Raw genomic sequence first — 19,680 nt, 5'->3', positions numbered from 1 at the left:
AATGATGCAGGCATATTCAAAGTTTATATGAAGTCAACATTTAAAGGGTAAATGACTATTAGTTGATAAATTGTCTGTTAGTTCATTAGAAGCAGCAATTATCTTTAGCTAATTTAGTAGAATTTGGTGTTTTTCCTAATTTTTTTTGTTTTGCTTTTGGAGAAATTATGTCAGATAGATTTTTAGGTGTCTGCAAAGTATATTTTTAGAATAAGCAATATAATTGTCTCTGTGTGTTAGTTGGAAAATAAGGAAAGAGAAATAAATCCAGGATATAGGGTGGATCAATATGCATTGGCAGCTACCTGCCTTCACCCACCTTTGCATGCAGAAACAGGCAAACAGGAGTAATCAGATGCCTACTGGGCGATTTGGGCTACTCTCTTAACCTCAAATCCAGACTGAGGTAGTCATGAGCAGCAGAGCATGAATATAATAAAACCTTTGCAACCTCCAGGATATTTGTTAGGTAATACATAAACATAAACAGCAGCAGTTCCGATACTTGGACAGAGGTCTTATAATAAAGCTGCATCAGAGATCCAAGATGATAATACCGCATTGCCTACTGCACATCTGTCAGAGCCAGAATGAAGCATAGATCTGCACGTTAGGTCAAACTTTCAGAAAGGAAACATGAACATGACAGCCAAATGAATTATGGGTCCCATTCTTCAACTGTGTCTCGTGTGATGCTATTTTTAAATGCCATAATCGGGGCAGGAAGTTAGTTTGGCACTCAAATTGAACAGACAGCAACCTCTGCAACAATTAATGATACTGAATGCTTCAGGATGTGAAAGCCGCCTGTTGGCTCTGGCAGCAAAGGGAGATGGCAGCCATGGTAGGCCTTACCACTATCTTGCTGAATAAAAGAGACAGCTTAGATTAGATTACTTTAGATTAGATTACTTACAGTGTGGAAACAGGCCCTTCAGCCCAACAAGTCCACAGCGACCCGCCGAAGGGCACCCACCCATACCCATTCCCCTACACTTACACCTACATCTAACACTACAGGCAATTTAGCATGGCCAATTCACCTAACCTGCACATTTTTGGATTTTGGGAGGAAACCGGAGCACCCGTAGGAAACCCACGCAGACACGGGGAGAATGTGCAAACTCCACACAGTCAGTCACCTGAGGCGGGAATTGAACCCGTGTCTCTGGCGCTGTGAGGCAGCAGTGCTAACTACTGTGCCTCCCTGCCACCCACACGGGCTCTGATGTGGGCACTAATGTAAACCATACTGCTTGGGTTTGCCAATTCACCCTTTCAAAATCCTGTCAATTTTCTGCAGTCTGTTAATAGAAAGTATAAGTCAAAGTCCTGCAGTGGAAGCTGAAATTAATGCTTTGCAATCCTAGCTTGTTATCATATCAGCATACCTTCCTGTCATGCACTCTCAGGCCACTTCCCCCATCACATGGTTCTAACACTGAAAGGTGCTTATAAGGTTTCACCTCTCACTACCTCACCATTCCGTCCCTCTCCCCACCTATAACCCTTACCTCCCCTCTCTTTATTTGTAGCTCTCCCTACCCCCACCTCCATTCCTGAAGAGGGGTTATACCCTAAACGTCGACTTCTCCATCTCCTAATGCTGGTCAACTTGCTGTGTTCTTCCAGCCTCCTGCTTATAAGGTTTCACAGCAGTCTGGTGATCTTTTCTCCGGGATTCCTGAACTGTGCTCCTAGTAGAGTAACAGAGGCTCCACAGAACATGAGCCTCCTATTCAAGTTCAGAATTACAGCACCATCCTCCCACCACTGTCACTCCACCCTTGCTGTTGTCTGTTCATAAGCCAATCCTGACTGCTGCCCAAGGTGATGAAGTTCAAAGCTGGAACTTCTAAGGCCAGAGCTGTTTGAGTTTATCCTTCAAGTCTGTCTCCTAATTCCTCCACAGCAGCCTTCCACCAACCATTTTGCATGTGTTGGAGTAGTACTGCGTGGGAATGCAAAACCAAGCCAAGGTGCAGAGATGACAGGCTCCAAAGGGAATGCACAAATGTGATTAGTTGTCTTTGATATGGAATATTGGATGGATTGGTTGATGACATTAGTTTGGAGTGGTTGTATTTTTGGTGGCTTTTATTTCACCATTATACCCTGGAGGGCCCTATGAGTCTCAGTAACTGAGGAGAGGTAAAATATAAGTCTTCTACTGAATATAGAATTGGGCTTCTCTTTGTGGATTCTGTAGTCAGATGAGCTAATTATGGACAAGTGTAATTTCATAAATATGATGGAGTCAGCTGGCTTCTCTTTGGGTCAAAAAAGTTTTTTTTAAAAGTATGAGCTTTGTGGGAATTCTGGCAGAAATGTACTTTCTGAAGAAGAGCTTTCACAGCGAAATATATTATTTTAATGTGCTCCTATGTGAAAAAATGACTGAGTGGCTTAAGATTAAGAAAGAAGTGCTACTTTTAGCCTTAAGCCTTAAGGTAACTGTGGCCAATTCCCTCAATGTATTCAGGCCGCACTGTGTCAAACCTGGCATGTTCAGTTGACTGAGTAGTCTTTATATATGCACTGCCTTGTCTTGCAAGCAGAGAGGTAGTGTTGAGATACTAGAAGTTTGGAAAGCACATTGATGAGTGACAGCCAAGTTCTGCATTTCATCTTATGAGTAAATGAACAAACACCACGTGAAGATTAGTTATGTGGCAAGTTTGCTTTGTGGCGTGAGCTTTCCAACTAATCACATAGAAATGTTTACAGTATGACCTGCATGTGAAATTTGGAAAGCAATGATCTGTATTTTCCAATCAGTGGTGAAGCAAAGGCACTTATCACTAGCCTTGACCAAAATTGCTCACTTAATTACACAACAGCCCAATTAAAACTTTGCTGGCATCCCAGAGGATTCCTTTATGAAGTAACCTCTAATGGATCCCTGTAGCATCATCCAACTGATTCCTAAGTTCCAGAGCATGTGGAGCGGTAAAGAGAAGCCATGCTGACAGAAGCTTTGAAAACTGACAGACTGACTGACCATAATGAGTAGAAAAGACATATTTCTGTTTTATAGGCTTCCACTTTAAAAAGTTGAAAATACAATTGAAAAATCCATCTTTACAAAATTATATCCCTGTGATGAACAGAACATTTAAAAGTTATTACTCTGGACAAAATATTTATAAAGTCAAATAAATATGAGCAAAATTGTGTTAAATTTAAACAAAAACATTTTGAAAATTCAGATTGATGTGAAGAGGTTTGAATTACTGTATTATTTCCCTGCCATAAGGCTGTTCTGAAAATATTATTCTTGGTGGCATCATGAAAAGACTATGATGCCAGAAGAGTCTTTATGTGCTTTCTATCACTGTCCCAAAATATTATATGGAAGGAAGCAAAAAATAGCCAAAATTTGCACCAGTTTTCATACTCATTTGACATCATATCCCAGGCACCCTACCCATCTGGCACTCAACTTAATTGGCATCCTATGCTTTATCCATCTGGCACCCTACATTCCTAGCACATTGACAGCACATTTAGCTGAGGCACTTACTTTATGGGAATCAAAGGTAATAGAGAGAAGGCAGGAAAATGGGGAGAGCCATGATTGAAGCAGACTCAATGTGCTGAACAGCTTAAATTTCCTTCAATAACTTATGGTCTTGTGGTGTAATGACAGCAGCTGTCAAATTTGCTGTATGTGATTCTGGTCGGTTATTTTTCAGAATTCAGCAGCTGTCTATTATGAAAAGGGGGCATGGTTTACCTTCCTCTGCCAGTTCAGTATGATTAAAAAAACTGTCAGAATGGAAGCATGGATTTGTATTTCTGTGGGTGTTCTGAGTGGAATCTCATCCAGCTGCAGTTGTACAGAGCATTGGTGGGATCACATCTGCAATATTGCAGGAGGTTTTGGTCACTATCTTTAAGGAAGGATGTACTTGCAGTGGAAGCAGTACTGCAAAAGTTTATTAGATTGATGCCTGGAATTAGAGGATTATTTTATAGTGAGAGGTCAATTGGGTCCCTAATCTTTGATGTTTAGAAGAATGAGAGGAAATCACATTGAAACATTTTGAGGTTCTCAAAAGGGCTTGATAGGGTAGATGTAGATTTATTTTCCTTGAGTGCAATATACAAAAGGTAGGGTTGCAGTCTCAGGGTAAGTGGAACAATCAATTAGAACTGAGATGAAGAGAAATTCTTTCATTCAGGGGTTGCATATATTTAAGGCTAAAGTAGAAGAATGTATTTTTTTCTCAGGTAGTTTAGGATTATGAGGAATGGCGGAAAAGTGGAGTGGAAATAGAAGATCAGGCACAATCGTTTTGAAAGCAGGTCTGAAAGCTTGTTCTTCTAAATAAACTTGTTGGACTATATCCTGGTGTTGTGTGATTTTTAACTTTGTCCACCCCAGTTCAACACTGGCTCCTTCTCATCTTTGAAAGGCAGAGCAATCTCTATGGTGTACTCCTGCTGCTATGAAGTTCTTTTAGTTAATACCCTGTTTTTCCTCAGGGTATACTATTGAATCTTTTTTTGAAGTTACAAACATCATAGAATCCAAAATTTGATGGGAATTTCAACATTTTATGCACTATTCTTGCTGCAAAAGCAAATCAAATAGTTAGGCTTGTTGCTGAGGTGTAATTGAGCTTTTGACATTATTCTAAGTTTTAACTACAGCTGACCTGCCTAACTGGCTCTGGATAATTGGTTTTAAAAGCCTGAACTGTCATTTCATTTCATCACCAAAACATTTTTTTGAATAATAAAATTTGATTTTTGTTTTCTTTTATGTTTGTTAATGATGTTTTAACTTTTACTTTAATATTATGTCTCAAATGATATGTTACTCTGTGTAATATAATTAAATAGAATGGTAATTAGTGCTTTTTACTTCCTAATTTGTTTTTTGTGAGAATTCTTTGATTTGATTGCTTAGACTGCTTAATGACTTGCTTGTTCCTGATGCTAGACATGTCCTGTAGATGGTGCCTGAATTAAAGTTGCATTTTAAAAAGGCAAATCAATATCATGGAACTTGTTAAATTTTTGTGGACACCTTTCTTCAAGGTCAGTGGCAAGTGTTGTCCTTTCGCCACTGACTGGAAAATATGGGTCAATAATAATTTGCCATTTGTTTTTGAATAATTTTAGAAGCATGTTTTATGAATTTCAATGTTTAATGTGAGCTTCTGTTTGTATAATGTTTTTCAAAGATATTATCACACAAAGATGTATTTGTAAAATCTTTTTATCAATGATAAACCAACGATATGTATAAAACTAAGAGTCCTGCATTTTTATGGGATGTATTCAATTATAAAATCAACTTATGTATGCTCTGTGGAATAAAGGAGGAGCAGCTGAAGTCTCATGAGACCAAGTGGAGACAGATTTCAACTGAATTAGCAGAACACAGTACTCACCCTCCTGAGAAGAATGTAAAATCTAAAGATGCAGAGGAATTCAGACTTAAAGAACATTATTTGTTATTTGAGGTGAGTATACTTTTCTAATGCTAAAGAAAGATGTGTACAGAGTATGTAATAGTGAATCACTAAAAACTATACGATGGCTTTTACTGCAAGAAAGATGTGGCAGTAAAGCCACTTTGCTTGACTCCAAGGGTTTAATACTATCATATTACATTTTTGAAACTTTATCTTTGTGCCACTTTTACATGGGGCATGTTCACTTAGGTAAATGCTGTTATCAGCTTATATGCACATATTGTTGAAGCTGCATGATAGCCATGATGTAAAATGATTGAGGAAGTAGGTTTTTGGTTTCTATTTGTAGCAGCATTGTAAATATATTTGAAAAGAACATGTTTATATTGTCATCAGAAGAATTCTGCCCTAATGTGAGTAAAAAGGACAGAGTCTTTTGACATCAGATGGCTGATTCCTCATTCATGGAGTCCCATTGATAGGGCTTTGAATAATGCAGGCCACAGTCTCTGCCTTGTCCAAACCAGTTGAGGGGTTTTCCTGTTATCCCTCTGGATTTACCAGCCTCCAGGGGATCATGGATCATTAACACAAAAGCAAGTTTGCTAGAGTACAACTGAAGAAGTGGTGAGACTGCAGCCTCTATTTTTATCATTAATTTTAGCGATGAAAAATCATACCAAGAATCTTATGATTTCCTGACCAGTATTTTCTCAAGCATTGCAACTTGTCTGGAGAAGCTAAGTATGAAATAAACCTTAATATAACTAAATTCTAGTCCCACTTTCATAGCATGAAAATACCATTAGGCTGTAACGTGTATGACAACAGATTATTTTGTTTGTGAAATATTTCAGTTTGAAGATAACTTTACACAAGAATCAAACTATTAATAGTGTTGAATCAAAGCCTTTCATGATCAGGTTTGAATTCATTTTCCCGTTATCTTAATAGCATCATGGATCATTTTACTTATGTTAAAGCTCGTGTGACTGAATAATTATTCATTAAGGTTCTATTTGGTAATGGACAGTAATACATATTTATATTTGTTCCATACCAGTTCTATTTGATTGAAGTTGTAAAATTCAACACATTTGCAGACTAAACCTGCCATGAGTAATCGCTTTGGGGCATTTATACCTTTTGTACAAGTCTTTTTAGTGATCAAGACAAGAAAGTTCTGTTGATATACAGCTTTCAGTGCCAGGAGTGAAGTTAATGATGAATTAAAATTTATTATTGCCCTGTTATGGTTATCTTCATTCAATGCATTTTCTCACAAAGTACCAAGATGAGGAGGAATTTCTTCAGCCAGTAGGTCGTGAATCTTTGGAACTCATTGCTGCTAGAGGGCTGTGGAGACCAAGGCACTGATTGTAGTTAAGACAGAAATAGATAGGTTCTTGGTTAGTAAGGGGATCAGAATTTGTGGGCAGAAGGAAGAAGAATGGGTTTGAGAAACATATCAGCCTTGATTAACTAGCAGATCAGGCTCAATGGGCCGAATGGCCTTATTCTGCTCCTATATCTATGGTCTTATGGTCTCAAGAACCAAGCTCTATGGAAATAATAACATGAAAACAAGACTATGCATTTTATGCTCTCCATTCCCATTCCAGTCTAGCTGTAAGCTTGTCCTTCTCAACTGGAGGTTAAAGAGGAGCAAGATTATGTCTTGATGGTAAAAGTTCCTTTAAAGTTAACACTTTATTTTCCTAATTTTCAATAAACATAATTTGAAGACTGATCTGGCATTGGGGTCCTGAACTCTATGACAAATTCCTGCCCAAACTGTCAAGCAAAATAAAGAGGAAAAACAAATGTCGAGCTGTTAAATTGCACTAATATTGCACTGTCATTTTGCTTCCAACAATATCTGTAAGAACCACACATAACTATATCGTACAACCTTAAACTCAGTGGGACAAAATGCCTGCATTTGCTCCCCAGTGAATTTACTATCAGGAAACCCACAGTCAACCAGTACCACAGAGGCAGTATTGCTAGTCAACATGACCATCATATTTCCATTTGATTTCTCCAGCATTTCTAGATGAATGACCACAGGAAATATCTGTGGTTGTAGTCAATTTGTTATCTATAGATGTCTTAATAAGCTGCCTGAGGTGATGTTAACCACAACCAACAATTTTATCTCATTTATCTACTGAGTAGTAATAGCAGCACGTAATTCACTAAGTGGCAACATTTCTAAAAGTTCAGCAATTCTTTGTTCTTGTAGTAGAAACTGTTTGGCGCAATGTAATAGCCTGTAAGAGCAGAAAGAGCATTGGCCTCAATACATTTGCTGTGTATACACTTTATCACTTAAATTCATAAATATTTCATAGAGAGCAGATTTAGGTCCAGAGGTTTCTGTCCCAACTTCTTTCATTTCCAAAATGGGTGCATAAAAAATTAATACAGTCAGCAGAGAATGCATGCTCATTATGCATCCCACCCACTATGCTGGAGCTGACTGTTCCCTGGATACCAAACACGCCAAAGCTATTTAAAATAATGGATAAATATGTTTAAGTTAAGGTGCAATGCTTGTTGCAAATTCTTCCTTGATATTGATACTCTCCCAGAGTCAAGCTCACTACACAATAAATTTTCTCAATTTATGGCACTAATCAGAACCCTTCAATGCTATTTAACAGCTCATCATAGGTTCATTGCTGGTTTGTGATTTGAAGCTTCTGGTCTATTTTGTTTTCTGTGTTTATGTCCTATTTTCTATGAAAAATTAATTCTAATTGCTGAGAAGAAGATTTTAATGCTGCTTGGCTGCATTTCTTGCCAGTCATCAATATTTTGTAAGGACTAACTTCAGAACAGAGGAAGAAGAGGAGTAGCAAGAGCTTGCCAGAGAGGGAGCTGGAGGCTAAACCCACAGCCCATCTTGGGAAGCAATTTCTCTTGAATTGCTCAGAAGAGTCATGTCTTCTGATTGTTACTCCAGGTTTTGCCAAGAAGGCTTTATGCACTTAAAGTGATCTTCAGATTAGATTCCCTACAGTATAGAATCAGGACCTTCAGCCCAACAAGTCCATACCAACCCTCCAAAGATTAACCCACCCACACCCATTTCTTTACCCTATATTTACCCCTGACTAATGCACCAAACATTATGGGCAATTTAGCATGGCCAATTCACCTGACCTGCTCATCTTTGGTTGTGAGAGGAAACCAGAGCAACTGGAGAAACTCACACAGGCACTGGGAGAATGTGCAAACTCCACACAGACAGTTACCCAAGGCAGGAATCAAACCCGGGTTCCTGGCACTGTGAGACAGCAGTGCTAACCACTGAGCCACCACGCAATCTCTTGCCTTTCATCTACCTATATCAGAGCCTCTAGCTACATCACAAAATCTGGGTTTTCTCTGAGTCCTTGTTCCACTTACTTGTTTGTCCGACAATGTCCTGCACTACTTTCAACTAGGTTACGTCTCCCCCTGTTTTAAGGATTTACTGGCTGTATTGAAGTTGCATCAGTTAAGTCCAATTTCTGATAATGCCAGCCTCACTGCTGCTGCAAAATAAATGTGGAAGCAAAGAGCAGAATAGATGCACCACCTGATCCAGGCTAACTGGCAAAACTCATGAAGTTGATGCCATGCTGTCCGAGGAGCCTCTGCAGCTTATGAAACGGACAAAAAAGGCAATCCTCCGTACCCATGAACTGGTCCCTGAGGCTTACAGGTAGAAATTTCCAAACCTTGGGAAGTAGCCCGGGTAGACCTTCATGGGGCTTGAGAGGATAAAAGAACTGGCCTTTAATCTTTGGATGTAGCCACTTACCGTAGACTCCAATGTTTGAGAACTTCAGAGAGATAGGTCTCCTTAAAGAAGTTAAAAGTTCACACCCTATACCCGTGTAATTAACCAAAAGGTTCCAACAGCCAGACAAGCAGCTAAGGTGGCTGAAGGTTATGAGCTTGTCCACAAGTCCTTACCCCAAGGGGAACTTTTCTTCTATAACTTTCTGCCATAATGCGACAGTTGTATTCCCCTGCAACCTCGTGCCATAGAAAATCATGCCATGGAAAACCACTTTAGAAAATTGCATTGTAGAAAATCGCTATAGAAAACCCTTGATCCTGTTCAGCAGAAAGTTTGCATTATTCAAACAGTGTCCCCAATTTGTCAATTGTGTTATAGCCACTTCACATTGTTATACTAGAACAACCTGTATCACCTTCACAGACATGAAAAGGTGAGACTGTGAAAAGTTCAAAGAGAATGCAAACAGCTAGTGGAGAGAAGGGACAGCTCAGCTCAAAAAAATTATTCTCTTCTCAAGCCAGAAATAGTGAGAGTGCTGTACTTAAGCCTAGCTACTTCCACTGAATCAAAATGGGAAATCTTTTGGCTAATTTCTAGAAGTAGCAATAGGATTTGGTGGGGTAGAATCCCTACAGTGTGGAGGTAGGCTAATTTTCCCATCAACCTTCCAAAGAGCATCCCATCCAGGCCCCGCTTCCAACTCATCCCTGTAACTCTTCATTTCTCATGACTAATCCTCCTAACCTGCACATCTGTGGAAACTATGGGCAATTTAGCATAATCAATCCACCTAACCTGCAGATCTTTGGACTGTGGGAGGAAACCTATGCAGACACAGGAAGAATGTGCAAACTCCACACAGTCACTCAAGGGTGGAATTGAACCAAGGTCCCTGGTTCTGTGAGGCAGCAGTGCTAACCACTGAGCCACCCCAGGGATTGTCCAAAGCTCTCCTCTGTACTCGGTTGTCCTACACCTGGAAAATGTTTAGTTGGCAGTGAAATATATTAGCTTCTCCATAATCTCAGAAAAGGGCAAGTTAAGACAAGGAGACACTATAGTTACAGGGAAAGGTTCCATGGTTTTGTTTTCTTTCCTGTGTAGTGATATGATCAATGGTTAACCAAGTTCCATCATCAGAGGCCAAATTGATGCCACAGACAGGTGACTCTATCTGCTACATGGCTGACCCAAAGGAAATGATAATAGGTCTTCCCTGGTTGGGTTTCAGCAAGCTGACCCAGAATTGAATTAATTGGCCCCAGCCTCTCTAACCAAGCTGAAGCAGAGGAATTTCTGGCATCCTACTATGTATATAACAAGGCTCTGTGAAGAAAGTGAAGGCATGCTCACAGACTGGTGAATAAAGAGTGGATGGTGGTTCACCAGATAGCTATGCCACTTAACTACCTTTGGGAGATATTGAAGATAGCCTGTGAAATTCCCATGGCTGGCTAGATAAGGGAGTCCCAAACACATACAAGTTAGTATTTTTAGTAACCAACCTCCACAAGAACATGGCACAGTTTTGTAAAACATAGCAGAATTTGTAAAACCCCAACCTGCAATAAAACCAGTGCCTCTATTTCCTGTACAGTTTTCAGGGTGTTGGGTAGGGTATTAATAGACTCATTGGAACCCGTGTTCCAATGAAGTTCCTGATCATGGGCTCCGGCCTGAAATGTCAATTTTCGTGCTTGTCGGATGCTGCCTGACCTGCTGTGCTTTTCCAGCAACACACTCTCAACTCCCTCCAGCATCTACAGACTTCTCCTCATTGGAACCCATGTCAGAAACAAAACAGAACCACAGTATCAACATTACTATTCCAGATGCGGCCAGTTCCCTTTGGCCATTCCCCTGAGAAGCATTTCTGCCAAGATGATGCTGGAAAGGTTGACACTGTTCTTCACCTGATATAGATCTCTAGCCGAGGTTCAGTCGGATGAACCATTGATCTTATGTCTAACATTTTTCAGAGAGTAGTCTGGTTATACCACAACCATAGTCTTCAGCCTACCACCCACAGTCACATGGGCTTTAGAACAGAACTGCCAGACCTTCAAGACAATAATAAGGTCATTCTGTGATGGGTTGGGAATGCACATTTATATTTAAGGATTGTATGGGAAAATTTGGAAGATATAGAATGATTTAGACATTTTTGGGGTTAACAGGGTCAAGCGGTGAGATTAGCAGTTCAATTTATGCTGTAAGACACCTGCTGTTTACAGAAAAAAAAGCAATGACTTTGGAGAAAACAGCCATGCAAAGCTTTCAAGGAGTTAAGAGATGGAGTTTATTGCCTTAATTGCTGGTAAACCTGGCTTTGAAATGATTAGGAAGCTAATAGTTCACTGGCAACTCTTTGCGGAATAAATGTTTCTTTTTACAGTCCGAGAGAGTTAGTAAAGAAGACGCCCAAGCAAATACAAATGTCTTGCCTGAAATCCTTTTCCCAGCAGAGATTCCTCGGAGCTTGATTGGTTTGAATTGATAGTATTTTTGACTATCTTGTAAAACCTGAAGAAGTGGATTGTATGTACAAAGATTTGCATGCAGTCAAAACTGAAGTTCTCCCAAAGTCAGTGGTTGTCTTCGGTTTGAATTTGTCGATAGGAAATACAGTGGATAATAAGAAGTCATCACCTTCTACCCTATGTTTCTAGACCTTTGTCCAATAGGTTTTTTTCTTTTTTTTTTAAAACAAATCACTCTGCAAAGATTGTCTTTCTGTTGTGTTTTGTGTGTATGTCTCTATTTGGGATTAGGAAGTTATTTTTGAATTCCACATCATAGTTTGGATATTAATCAATGTTTGCCAGTGGTTTAAGCTAATGTTTTGTTTATCATAAACAAATTATAATAAACACCAAAGAAACCTGATGAAAATCTGTTCAATTCTGTGTTATGATTCAAAAAGGAATGTGTTGACTCAATTATCATTTTGATAATGGAGTCAACACACTTATATAAACAGTACATCTTGTGGAGCTTGGTTACCAGTGTGCTCTTCCCATCACAGTTGTAACCCCATGACTGAGATGATGTACTGGGATCGCTCTCATTTGCTACCTGAAATTTATTCAATGAGTCCATTGGTTTTAGTTCCTTTGAATTTGTTTATATACACATGGTAAGAGGTGCATTAAAACTAAACAAGGAGGTTCACATAGTAGGGGAATGAGTCTTCTATGTTAGATTATATCTCCATGTTTTGGGAATAACTCACAAGAGTGTGTAATGTGGCCCAGGAGGACTCTGAAACTTTACAAAAGACATAGAAGTATGGGCAGACAAGCTGACCAAGACCCAAGCATTTCTTGTCGAGGATTATGTGCCAGTGTTACTAGCTTTGCAGAGTGAACTGCTGAAATCTCCTTTAGTTGTCCACATAGAATAATCAAGATGATTGATGAGATGATTTATTTGACTGATAGCCCAGGTACTGGATAGGCACTTGTGTCACCTTAACATGCTGAAACAATACACCACAAACAAACTCTGTTGGGCAGTGTGGACAGTGGAAGATGACAGAAAAAGTGAGGATAAGGTGAGAAAGTAGCCCACACAATTCCTAAATTGAACCTCCAAATGTCTGGTTTGATGACATTGAACTATTAGGGAGGTTAGATGTCAATCTGTCATATTTGGAAACAGAACAGCAAGCAAACCTAACAAGACTGCTCACAACATTTAAAACATTTGTACAGACAAATTAGGATTCACAACCTTAGTCATATTTAATGTGGATTTAGGACTTTCCCATCCCATAAAACAACATCCTCATTGCTGGGGTCCAAAGAAGCAGGCCCAGGTGAAAACAATGATCAATATGTATTGAAATGGAGAAATCAATGAAATGCATGAATGTGAATGAACAGAGTATAATAAATAGGATAGGGGAGTTACAGACACAAATTACCAAGAGAAAGTATAATGTGGCAATAACAAAGACTTGTTTCAAGATAAGGCAAGTCTGGGTATTAACCATTCCTGAGTACAGGTATTCAGAAAAGATAGAAAAGGGTGAAAAGAAGGAGGAGTAGCACTATTTGGGAAAGGATGCTGGAGAAAGAGGATGTCTCAGAAGGTGATAGACTGATACAGTTTGGCTAGAGCTGTAATCCAGCAATTAGTAGAAAGGATGTAGGAACCAATCTGCAGGGAAATTACAGAGAGATGCCAACATTGTAGCATAATTATAATAGGAGACTTCAATTACCTAAATATAGAATGAAATTTTTGTAGTGTAGAGGGCAGCAAAGGACAAGTATTCCGAGATTGCATTCAGATGAGCTTTCTACAGCAATACATGTCCAACAAGAAATGATACACAATTAGACCTAATTCCTGGAAATGAGGTGGGCCAAGTTCAGGATGATTGTACAGAATGACAAACAATAATTCAGAATGAGAACCAGCAGTTGGCAAAGAGTGTACTTCAGTGCAGCAAGAACAAACCTGGGTCAGATTGACTGGAATAAGAGGTCAGTGGGAAAAACAATACCTGAACAGTGGGCTACCTTCAAAAAGGAGATGGTTCAGATATAGTCAGGGTATTATGACAGGTACCAAGTAGAAAATAAAATCAAGTACCAAAAGACATACTAAAGGGAGGTTAAAAAGCAAATAAGCTATGCAAAAAGGAATTGTAAGAAAAGACTTCAACCAACTTAAAGGAATGTCCAAAGGTTTTCGATAGACATAGAAACAATAAAATAGTGGTAAAAAGAACAGGACAGTTTAGGGACCAAGAAAGGATTAATAACTGAAGGCAGGGGGCATGGCCAAGATGTTAACTAAATATGTTGCATCTGTGTTTACCAAAGAGAGAGCTGCTACTCAGGCCATTGTGACAGAGCAGCAAACTCTCACTGTAAGGGATTAAAATTGATAAATATAATGTGTTAGATAGACTATTGGTACTTGAAGATGCTAAGGCACTGGGATCTGTTGAGATGCATCCAAGGATTTTGAAGGAAATGAAAGCAGAAATGCAGAGGCCTTGCTCATAACCTTTCAATATTCCATACCCTTGGGGAAGGTGAGTGGAAAATTGCAAGCATTTTGTTTTGTTCAACAAAATAGTAAGGATGAGCCCAACAATTACAGACTTGATAGTTTAGTGAGGGGGAAGCTTCTAGAGATAATTATTCAGGATAGAATTAGTATTCATATGGTTGGCTGGATGGCTGGTTTGTGATGTCGAGTGATGCTAACAGTAATGGGTTCAATTCTTGCACTGGCTGAGTTACAATGCAGGCCTCTCCTTCACAGCCTCTCCCTCCTGAGGCTTGGTGACCCACGACTAGTTGTCTCACTAATGAAAAAGCAGTGCTATGATCCAGTGGGACTATGGTAGTATTACCATAGTTTTAGATCATTGTATAAAGGGGCAGTAGCGACATGGATACAACATTGGCTGAGTAGTTGGAAACAGATTAATGATCAATGGATAGTTTACAGGCTGGAGGGAAGTTTGTGGTTGAGTTCCCAAGGGGTTGGTACTTGAACTATTGCTTTTCCTGACTTTTATTAATGATCCAGATCTTAGTGTGCAGGAGGCAATGTCAAAGTTTTGAGAAAACAGGAAACTTGGAAGAATTGTAAAATGTGAGGAGGACAGTATAGAACTCCAAAAAAAATATCCAATTTGGTGCAGTGAGTAGGTACGTTCCAGATACGTTTCAATGAAGAGAAATGTGATGTGATGGACGTTGGTAGGAAGACCATTGAAAGCCAATATAAAATAGGTGGTCTAATTGTAAAGGAGCATGTAGGAGCAGAGAGAGTTGGGTGTATCTGTGCACAGATTGTTGAAGTTGCAATAGACAGAATATTGTGGATGCTGGTGTTCCAAAATAAATACCGTGAATGCTGGAGAAACTCAGCAGGTCTGGCAGCATCTGTAGAGAAAGAAACACAGTTCATATTTCAAGTTAAGTATGACACTTCTTCAGAGCAAGAGCAGTCATACCAGACTTGGAATGTTAAATGTCTTTCTTTCCCCACAGATGCTGTCAGTTTTGCTGTGTTTGTGGAAGGTGGCTGGTCAGGTGTAGAGATCACAAATAAAGTGGCATAGAGTACAGGAACAAAAAGGTGATGTTGAACATGTACAAGACACTTATTAGACCTCAGCTTGAGTTCTGTGCGCAGTCCTGGGCACCACTTTATAGAAAGGCTGGGATCACATTGAAGACAGAACAGAAGCAATTTACAAGAATTGCACCAGGGACATGAAAATTCAGTTATGAGGATGCATTGAAGGAGTTGGAACTGTTCCTCTTGTAGAAACGAAGGCTAATGAAGAATCCGTTAGAGGACAAGGACTTTGGGAAGGAGGAGGGTCTCCTTGTCTATGACAGAACTCAGCTATATTGGGTGCAATTAGGCTGACAGGTTGAAAGATAAATACAAAATTCCCTTCGCTGACAGCTGGGTGCAGCAGACTACCCAGAAAGTAAAATAACTGTCGGTTATCCTGCCAACTTTTGGTTTTGTTTGAATTCCAATTTCATGGATGTAAAAAAAAGCTCACCTTTGGAACCATCCAATTACGTGCGTGTTCCTGTACTAGATAATGACCAGTTATAGTTGTTCAGTGGCACTGGGGGAAGAGTAGCAGTGATTTGGAGAGGTTGCTCAGACAGAATGTAGCTGCAAACCAGTAAACTGTGTAGCCTCTTGATTAAAAAATGACCAGGATGAGAGAATGAGGTTGTATGTGCAGGTGAGTGCCAGCCATGGGCAGCATTTCTTCAGGGCTGCTATGCCATGACATTGCCGGTCAGGGGCAATGCTGATTGGCAACACTTATCCTGATGCACAGTGGCCTTCAAAGATGGCACATGCACAAAGGAAACTGGTCTTTCAGCAGATATCCACTGAATGGTGAGTTGTTCTGGGAACAGCACATGGTAAGAGTGGACGAGAATTGGACATGAGGAACTAAATAGTCAGGGAAGGTAGTTAATAGGCAAAAGTGAGTACTGCAGGTGCTAGAGATTAGAGTCGAGAGTGTGTTGCTGGAAAAGCACAGCAGGTCAGGCACATCTGACGAGCAGGAAAATCAACGTTTCGGGCAAAAGCCCTTCATCAGGAATTTTCCTGTGCCTCAGATGCTGCCTAACCTGCTGTGCTTTTCCAGCAACACACTATCAATGGTAGTTAATAGTTGAGTATAGAATGAATCGCACAGGCCTCACAATGGGAATCCTTCCAAAAAACTCAGCAAAAAACTAGCACTTAGCCAAAAAAGTAAGATTTGGCCCAATATTCTTAATAATAACTAGATTTATGATATAGAGGTAGATATGGAATGGTGCTGAACATGTCCTTAATTCATCATACAGTTATATTTCTTTTTTTAGTGAATACGATATCAATTTTATGTACATTCCTGTGCATGCAATACTCCATCACTGTAGCACAGATCATTTCAAATTGATATAAGTGTTGCTTTTTTTACAGTTCCCAAAAAATAATTGATGAATTTAATGTAATTAGAACCGACAAGTATCAGTGAAATGAACTTTGACAGATGGAGATACGCTTGCAGAAGCAAATTGAACTCAATAGGAAAATCAATTTGTTTTTACATTTGCCATAACGATGCTGTGCTGATCATGTTATACAGGAAATAATATGGTAACCTTTAATAATCAAAAATAAACATCTTTTCCAGAACTAGTGACAATGATGATGCTTACGTAATTGATAAAATTTGCAAAAAAAAAACGAATTCTGAAGCTGTTCGTTCTTTTTCAGTTGTTAAACTATTGCAATAATTAACATATTTCATGAAGGCAGTTTTTGCTTTTTCAGCTTTAAAGTCAAGACATCATGAATTATATGAATGATTCTCTGTTGTTCAGGATTTTGTTAAATGGAGGAGTTTTCCTTCTCTAGTAAACTTATTCTTGGGTTATAATTTCCCTCCACAGAAAAGCAGATATGAAGCATACATTAACCTACTGAAGGCAAAACTAAAGGTAGGAACTGATGATCTGGAAAAAATTGAGACAATTATTTTCAGCTTTGAAAATGATGAAAATTCCTTGAGGAAGACTCAGTCTAGTCCTTCTCTGAACCAAGGACATTTTTCTCTAAATGGCAAAATGGAAAAGGACATTTTTGAACAGAAATGCTATTCCAAGCAATGAGGCACATAGTTATATGAATTTACAAATTCAATTACTGTTGTACAGATTAAATCACAGACAAGTTCATAAAGTCATCACCTTTGAGATTTAGCAATGTATTGAGCACAGTATTTATGATTTACTCGTAATTTATTTTTAAGTAAGTGTCATCTGTCTTTGCCACTGATATTCCCTCAAGTTCCCTAATTCTCTTTTCTGTTCTTATTTACACATAATTTTCTTTTTCAACATGAAAAATGCTATAAATCTATCAAATTAAAATCTCTTCCTTTGTGCTTCATTTTATTTGTACAGAGCCACACCAGTCTCATTGTTGCATGTTTTCATGTTTTCCTTCCTTACTGAACAGTACATAGACTCAAAATCCATCCAAGCTGTTGGTTCATATAGTTTTATTGATCAAGTTTATTTATTTTTCCACAAAACCTTTCTTTGTTAAATTTAGCAGATTTTATTGGTTACTAGTTTGAATATCAGTCTCCACTTATGACAATTTTAAAAACAAACGGTACCTGCAGTTTTTTTTAAATATTTACTGTTACTTTTCAAAAGTATTTTTTATTACAGTGAGACATTAAATGGCCGACAGTCTTTTGTAGCATTACTGTCAGCCATTTTAAAGCTGCACTGTATTATAGGGCTTAACAGTTTTAATGTCCTGAAAAATCAGGAAATACTTTTATAAAAATGTGTTTTTAAAATGTTGTTTATACATATCCACAGTGTGTAATATAAATAAATGTTAAAATAAGAACTGGGTTCTAGATTGCTTGTTGTTATGACTGATGTTATCTATACATGATAGTTTGCATGCTGATATTCGTTAATGTTTATGAGGAAAGGAAGAGCTAACTTTTCTCACTACTGCTGCAATTTGTTATTTTTAATCTCTCATATTCTATGTCTAATATTGCATATTAATATGTTTATTTATTAAATGCCTGAGCTACTAGGTGCTTAAATTATTGAGGAAAGGCATAAGCTGAATCATTATTAGATTATTGTTAAATTGTACAGAAATGTTGATGCCTACGCAAGTATAATTTTGTGTATGGTTTTGTGAACATTGTTAAATGCAGTTTTTGGATAACTAAGTATACTTCTTGATTTTTCCTTCTAAGAAGATGGTTTACTCGGATGTTGTTTGGAATAATAGACCCAATCATAAGAAGGTATAAACTTGCCTCTTTTAAAAACAAATCCTAATATCTGACATCAAAGAGAATACTTCATCCGTAACGAAGCTTCTGCTACAAATTGATTTTCTTTATGTGCAATATAATGTGTGTGATCGTGGTATTAATCAAATTTGTGCCAGTATTTTTATCACAGTAATATGGAAAATATAGCTTCTCTAGTATTGGGATCATTATCACCATATTATATTCACATTTGTTACAAGAGTACAAAATAGTAAAAGATCTTTGTTACAAACAGTACACACACAAAATAAACAAAATGATATGTAGCTGGAAAATGATATTTGCTTTTTATTTCATTTTGTGAAATGCCTGATTTTAAGAGACCTGAGAAATGTTTGGTCAATTACATTGATGGTTGCACATTAATGATCTACTGTAAATTCTCTTATCCTTTCCCTATTCTGGCTCATTTTATTCAGACTGACAAATTATCTTGTCTTTTAGAGTGCAAATTATCTTGTCTTTTAGAGTTCAAAAATGTTACAAACAGCTTCATAAAGAACTGAAATTTGTTGTTTTACTGAAAAGGTCATGTTTAAGGTACACACTTTCCCATACATTGTTCTCACAGCAGGTCTATAACTCCATCTAGTAAAACACCAAAACAGGAATATTATAAATTGTGTTGCTGCAAGAAGAATATATTATCAGATTCCGACCATGTAGTCACCATTAAAGCACAACAGAAAACATGACAGTTTGACTGTAATGGAAATGCTGGCAGTAATGGAAGTGCTGGCAGTAATGGAAGCATTCTGGTTACAACAATCCCAGAAGTTCTCTGCATTCACAACAAAAAGAAAATGAATCTTGGTGACAAGAAGCTTAGGGGACATATTTAAACATTGTGTCAGAGGTATTAGTTACTATATGGCAGTAGTGCTTTCTTTCTACAGTATTCAATAATGCTTTCAAAATTTCATAAGGCTATTTTATTTTAGTCTGGATCAGTGGTGCTGGAAGAGCACAGCAATATATTTCCCACCCCTTTCCGCCTTCCGCAAAGACCGTTCCCTCTGTGACTACCTGGTCAGGTCCACGGCCCCCCTACGACCCACCCTCCCATCCTGGCACTTTCCCCTGCCACC

At 38.4% G+C, this 19,680-nt stretch overlaps 1 protein-coding gene across 2 annotated transcripts in view; it reads left to right on the top strand.

The window, feature by feature from the left end:
* psd2 (pleckstrin and Sec7 domain containing 2) overlaps window positions 1-19,034 on the top strand; it is a 191,303-nt gene extending 172,269 nt beyond the window's left edge. For both annotated transcript variants that reach the window (XM_043703661.1, XM_043703660.1), the window contains exons 14-15: window positions 5,331-5,474; window positions 17,172-19,034. In XM_043703661.1, the coding sequence (XP_043559596.1) occupies window positions 5,331-5,474; window positions 17,172-17,390 (363 nt within the window). In that variant the 3' untranslated portion in view covers window positions 17,391-19,034. The remainder of the gene's footprint in view (window positions 1-5,330; window positions 5,475-17,171) is intronic.
* Window positions 19,035-19,680: the final 646 nt, after the last annotated feature.

The sequence above is a fragment of the Chiloscyllium plagiosum genome, chromosome 14, assembly GCF_004010195.1.
Source record: "Chiloscyllium plagiosum isolate BGI_BamShark_2017 chromosome 14, ASM401019v2, whole genome shotgun sequence".
Lineage (NCBI taxonomy): Eukaryota > Metazoa > Chordata > Chondrichthyes > Orectolobiformes > Hemiscylliidae > Chiloscyllium > Chiloscyllium plagiosum.
The sequence above is the reverse complement of the archived record's forward strand: the minus strand, read 5'-3'. Positions and strand labels throughout refer to the sequence as shown.